We start from the raw sequence: 6,634 nt of genomic DNA on the forward strand, positions 1-6,634 counted from the left end.
TCATTGTCCCTGATTGCCACTTAAGCAGAGTTTGTGTATCTCAGTGTCCCTGATTGCCACTTAAGCAGAGTTTGTGTATCTCAGTGTCCCCAATTGCCACTTAAGCAGGGTTTGTGTATCTCAGTGTCCCCAAATGTCACTTAAGGAGAGTTTGTGTATCTCAGTGTCCCCAAAAGTCACTTTAGCAGAGTTTGTGTATCTCATTGTCCCTGATTGCCACTTAAGCAGAGTTTGTGTATCTCAGTGTCCCTGATTGCCACTTAAGCAGAGTTTGTGTATCTCAGTGTCCCCAAATGTCACTTAAGCAGGGTTTGTGTATCTCAGTGTCCCCAAATGTCACTTAAGCAGGGTTTGTGTATCTCAGTGTCCCCGATTGCCACTTAGGCAGAGTTTGTGTATCTCAGTGTCCCCAAATGTCACTTAAGCAGAGTTTGTGTATCTCAGTGTCCCCAAATGTCACTGAAGCAGAGTTTGTGTATCTCAGTGTCCCCGATTGCCACTTAAGCAGAGTTTGTGTATCTCAGTGTCCCCGATTGCCACTTAAGCAGAGTTTGTGTATCTCAGTGTCCCCGATTGCCACTTAAGCAGAGTTTGTGTATCTCAGTGTCCCGGATTGCCACTTAAGCAGAGTTTGTGTATCTCAGTGTCCCTGATTGCCACTTAAGCAGAGTTTGTGTATCTCAGTGTCCCCGATTGCCACTTAAGCAGAGTTTGTGTATCTCAGTGTCCCCGATTGCCACTTAAGCAGAGTTTGTGTATCTCAGTGTCCCCGATTGCCACTTAAGCAGAGTTTGTGTATCTCAGTGTCCCGGATTGCCACTTAAGCAGAGTTTGTGTATCTCAGTGTCCCCGATTGCCACTTAAGCAGAGTTTGTGTATCTCAGTGTCCCCGATTGCCACTTAAGCAGAGTTTGTGTAACCCAGAGTATGTGTTTCTGTTGTATTCAAGTCATTGATAATTGCTATACAGTAGCTAACATTTGAAGTGGATCAAAAAAAGTGAATCAAAATTGTCCTAAGACAAGAATGGGTATTGATTTGGTTTTAGGACAATGTTGATGTAAGGTTTTGATCCACTTCAAATGTTGACTACTCTAGTCATCTTTTTGCTTTTACAGAAAATCATGTCTTAATGTTTTGGAGCCTTCAGTGAGCAGCAAATAGCAACTCTGCTGAGATAAAACTTCCACAAGATTCTAAATGAACTAGGAGGCAGGTAGTGGTCAGTGAAGCGTCCTGTCATGTAGACACCTGATTTCAAGTAACTAGTCTGAAAAAAATAGGTGATCTATTTTCAATGATCTTCAAAAAACAAACTCTGTGCATTATGTCTGTATCTCTGCACTAGCTTGTTTTCTAGACCAGTGGTTCTACTTTTTACAGTGGCTTACCCAATGGGGCATTTAACAATCTTCTGAATACCCTAACTTAGACTGCAGTCACACCTTGTTGAAATGACAAAAAAAAAAAAAAAAAAAATTATGGGTCAAAATGATTTTTTCTTTAATGCCAAAAATCATTGTTTTATGAAGATATTTTGTACATTTTCTACCGTAAATATATCAAAACTTAATTTCTGATTAGTAATATACATATACATTGCTAAGAACTTTATTTTCACAATATTTTGATTGAAAATATAACAAACAATACTATTGATAATATTGTGTTTAAAATGTAGGCAACATTTAAAGTGTAAAATGCTCACTTAATATTACCTTTTTGTATTACTGTATTGAAGAGTTTCTTAAATTGATCTTTATGTACAGTCTTTGCTATTACGTGCTCCAAATCTAATTTAAAGACACAATGAACAGCAGTGCGATTTGCTAAAGCAGCATACTCTGCGGGCGTCCTATCATACCACACTGTTGGTGTGGATACAGTTTTAATGTTACTTAAAATTTGGGATAGAATTAAATGATTGGCAAAGCTCAGCATTTTGTACGCATACCCTGGTTTGAGAACCACTGTTCTAGACAATATTGACACTTTGAGTTGTAATTCTACTTCTGTTTATTGTTAGGATGACTTATTTGTATCATAACCACAAAGTCCTCAAATTGTAACTTAACCAGAGTTTGTGTATCACCATAGTCCTTAAATTATGGTTTGATCAGAATTTGTGTTTGTCCCCAAAAGTGACATAAAAAATACATGTCCCTAAAGTGATGGTAAAATGTCAGGTCTTTAAGGAAGGCTTTTATTGAGAATATCAACTGATAAGTGTAAAGAAAGCTTCTTCTGTATCGCAGCCATATCTTTCTTTTGTCTCTAGACCCTTCAGAAATAGGTGTACCCAAAGGTAGGGTGTTCAGTCATATGTCCTCATTGTGCAGTTAAGTAGGTATGTGTGTGTGTGTGTGTGTGTGTGTGTGTGTGTGTGTGTGTGTGTGTGTGTGTGTGTGTGTGTGTGTGTGTGTGTGTGTGTGTGTGTGTGTGTGTGTGTGTGTGTGTGTGTGTGTGATGTGTGTGTGTGTGTGTGTGTGTGTGTGAGTGTGTGTGTGTGTGTGTGTGTGTGTGTGTGTGTGTGTGTGTGTGTGTGTGTGTGTGTGTGTGTGTGTGTGTGTGTGTGTGTGTGTGAGTGTGTGTGTGTGTGTGTGTGTGTGTGTGTGTGTGTGTGTGTGTGTGTGTGTGTGTGTGTGTGTGAGTGTGTGTGTGTGTGTGTGTGTGTGTGTGTGTGTGTGTGTTTGTGTGTGTGTGTGTGTGTGTGTGTGTGTGTGTGTGTGTGTGTGTGTGTGTGTGTGTGTGTGAGTGTGTGTGTGTGTGTGTGTGTGTGTGTGTGTGTGTGTGTGTGTGAGTGTGTGTGTGTGTGTGTGTGTGTGTGTGTGTGTGTGTGTGAGTGTGTGTGTGTGTGTGTGTTATTTGGGAGGTAGCTGACTCAGACCCACACTCCAGTATAGTAGGTGGTGGTAATGCGCCTTAACGTTGGTTGTCGACCGCCATTAAAACAACAAAGAAGAAGAAGAAGAAGAAGAAGAAGAGCTAGTCAGAGAAGCGGCGACACACTCACCATGAACCAAACCATTCCACAAATGCAGAGTCACATCACAACAACAATGAAGAGACACAGTGAATCCTATTCTTATTCAGTCCATGTTCACAATGCTCCTCATCTCATGAGTTTCACGTGACAGGAATCAGACAGAAAGTCAGAAGTATCCTCACTTACAGAGACACAGAGATTGATTTTTAATGACACTATTATTCCATTAAAAAACGGGCGTGTTTTAATAAAAACAATAACATACATTGTGATGATAACAACATCAGCATGACACCCAATAGATTGAGTTCATTATTACTCATAAAAGCCTGCTGGATCTAAAGAAAAACTTATTTACATTTCAGCACATATTTGTGATTCTGAATAACAACAGCTGCTTTACATTCATTTCATTATATTTGCATCATAGATTCTGTTTCTTCCATGTGTAATAATGTGAAGCTGCTCAGCTGCTCAGTCTATTGCATAAAGTGGAATATAAATAAATCCAAAAATAACAAAACCCTGTGATTCCCACAATCACAGTAATGTTTTCAAAGCAGCATGATCATTTGTTGCCCAGAATTGGGGATTAATTATGATGAAAATAACTGTCATAATGCAACAACTCTTCATAGTTACTACAGAACACACAGCCAAACCCCGCTGTACATTTAATATTCAGAGAGAGAGAGAGAGAGAGAGAGAGAGAGAGAGTCCTGCTGAGTCAGATAAACTCAGTGAAAGCAGCAGCAGGACTGACAGAAGCTCTGGAGACCATGAGTGTGTTTCATTCTGTTTCAGTCGGAGCAAAGCTGTCACAGTTCAAAGGTTAAACGTCGGTCAGAAGAGCCGGTCCGACTCAGATGGACAGACAAAATCATCTCTGGAGGAATGTAAGTCGTGCCTTGAACTCACACTGGAACATTATTTAGATCATTATATTAATGCAGCTTGACATTAATAATGCAGATTGCAGGAAGTGTACAAATCTAGATTTCTGCTGTAAATGAATAGAACATTGTGTTGATTGATTTCTCACTGTCATGTGACCGGATGGAGGCGGTCGCTCTGCCGCCGGTGTCAAGAGTGGCGGTTTGCGGCGGTACCCACGGCAACGAGCTTTCGGGCGTCTACCTGGTGAGAGAGAGGCTGAAGAGGAGGGAGGACGGGACGGAGACGGTTTCCGTGGTAACGGTGATGTCGAACCCACGTGCCGTGCAGCTGTGCGTCCGTTACTTAGAGACGGACCTGAACCGCTGCTTCACGCCCGCTGCGCTCAGGTGAGACGAGCCAAGACACGCCCCCTGTCTGCCATTGGTCAATAACAGATCGCCCCGCCCCAACATCACACCGCTGCTGATTGACAGGCCTAAACTAACAGTGGGTTTTTTCAGCTCTCGATTTATCTCTCTGTGCAGTTATAGGTGACACCATAATCAAATATTGGAAGGAGTAAATGCGCGCAGCACCTCCGCTGCTCAACTTGACGCGAGTAGCTGACCAGTGGTATTACATGATCTCTTGGATCTTCTTCACAAAAAATAGATTTTAGAACAACAAACTTTTTAGCATGTACACTTCTGCATTTCTGCTTCTAACCAGTTGAGCCAAAATATTTATTGTATATGGTGCCACATTAGAAAGCTGGACTAACTGGTCTAAGATCAGCTTTACCCACACAAATCCAAACCTTAATCGCTAGCTGACTCTCGAGCGGTGACTCTGGGCCCCATATGTTTTGCTGTGTATTAATGAACACTCGGTTAGCGCCAAATGTGAGTAAAAATCGGTGTTGGCGAGTATATGTAACCGTGTCAGTCGCCAGTTGGCGGGTTAAACTTGTCCGAAATATATCAATGCAATGTAGTGAAAACAACAGCCAGTGTGATGATGGCCAGCTTGTCTCTAGACACTGTTCTAATAACTTTCACCTGAGAAGATATTGCTGCTTCATTTCGGAAGATTAACTTTTCCCTTCATTTTTTCTTTGTAACACAAGAATGTGGCGACACATACCTGGGGTTACGCTGCCTAAACACACAATTATGTCAAAATGCGCAGTTTTGGAGGGTTACCAAAACTTATAAAGTCTTGAATGACCGTAAAGAGTTGGGAGAAAATCAGATATGTGTCAGATCCGCCTCATGTGCATCAGGTCTTAAAGAGACCACGCTGATTTACAGCGAAACCTGCTAAAGTCTGTCACTGATGGAAATCAAAGAACAAAAGAAAAAAGAGAAATCACTCGACTGACCTAGTCACTGATTAACTTTTGATGCTTGAATAAAGACGTACATCTGTACAGTTTAAGCATATACAATATATAGTTTGTGTGAAGATTGTTTTAAAATCAATTGAATTAAAAATTGTTAAATATTTCAGAGCCTATTAAATGTTAAAAACAATGGCTTTCATCTATACTGTAATGTTGAATGTTATAATTAATAGGTAAAACAGGGAAAATGTATTTAATAGAGACACCAGTAGCATGACAAAAAAACTTTGTAAATATGTTTAGTCATTGTAGTAGTAATAACTGCCTGTTTCATGTAACGGTGTAAAGGCTGCTTCACACTGATGCGAATCGCTGACAAACTGCTTTCACACTGAACACAAAAAGGTTGATCACGTTCTGCTAATTCACGCCTGAACTGTAGGTGGCGCCTCATGTATGTGTCTCCTATATGGGTTAGGGTTAGGGCTTGTACTTTGTCCGCTGCTCAGTATACAGCATTAATTTAATTAAGTTTGGTTCTCCACCAGAAACACAAACTATCTAATGCTTACAAGAATACATCTTAAAATATGATTAGAAGTAGCATCAAGCTACACTTCAAAGTTTTTGATTATTAATGTTTTTACTCAAAACCCACTTTAAACCATCAAAGACTGCTTGAAATAACTTCCAATTGTGATCTAAAGTGGATTTTAATTCTATAGTTTTATAATGGATTGAACACTACACTTGTTTATCATTTGTCATAAACATCCTTTAATGTTATAAAAAGCTGCATAAAAAATAAAAAACCATACAGAAAATATATCATCATAATCATGTGTATCTGGTGTCATATTTTATGTGTAGAAAAAAATGTTTCTCTATTTATATATGTGTGTGTGTGTGTGTGTGTGTGTGTGTGTGTGTGTGTGTGTGTGTGTGTGTGTGTGTGTGTGTGTGTGTGTGTGTGTGTGTGTGTGTGAGTGTGTGTGTGTGTGTGTGTGTGTGTGTGTGTGTGTGTGTGTGTGTGTGTGTGTGTGTGAGTGTGTGTGTGTGTGTGTGTGTGTGTGTGTGTGTGTGTGTGTGTGTGTGTGTGTGTGTGTGTGTGTGTGAGAGTGTGTGTGTGTGTGTGTGTGTGTGTGTGTGTGTGTGTGTGTGTGTGTGTGTGTGTGTGTGTGGAAGTGCAAGATATATACATATATGATCATATAATAGATCTAGAGTGACTCACACATGTGGAGACAAATGGACAGTGCTCTTCAGATGACATAATTCAGTGGAGAATTAATGGAAATGATATTTAGTATAAAAAGGTGAGAATAAATCTGTTCTCAGTTACCAATGATAACAAGATCTCAGCATCCACTCGATGGGATTACTCTTTCTTCTGTGTTTGTTTACACTGGTTCAAAATAGTGCCACCGCTC

General features: G+C 40.2%; 1 protein-coding gene across 1 annotated transcript in view; it reads left to right on the plus strand.

Annotated features, from left to right (window-relative positions):
* The first annotated feature begins 4,042 nt into the window (after positions 1 to 4,042).
* LOC141342448 (N-acyl-aromatic-L-amino acid amidohydrolase (carboxylate-forming) A-like) overlaps positions 4,043 to 6,634 on the plus strand; it is a 4,390-nt gene continuing 1,798 nt past the window's right edge. Inside the window, exon 1 of the mRNA XM_073846895.1 lies at positions 4,043 to 4,269. Within this exon, the coding sequence (XP_073702996.1) occupies positions 4,043 to 4,269 (227 nt within the window). The remainder of the gene's footprint in view (positions 4,270 to 6,634) is intronic.

The sequence above is a fragment of the Garra rufa genome, chromosome 9 (assembly GCF_049309525.1).
Source record: "Garra rufa chromosome 9, GarRuf1.0, whole genome shotgun sequence".
In the NCBI taxonomy this organism is placed as follows: domain Eukaryota; kingdom Metazoa; phylum Chordata; class Actinopteri; order Cypriniformes; family Cyprinidae; genus Garra; species Garra rufa.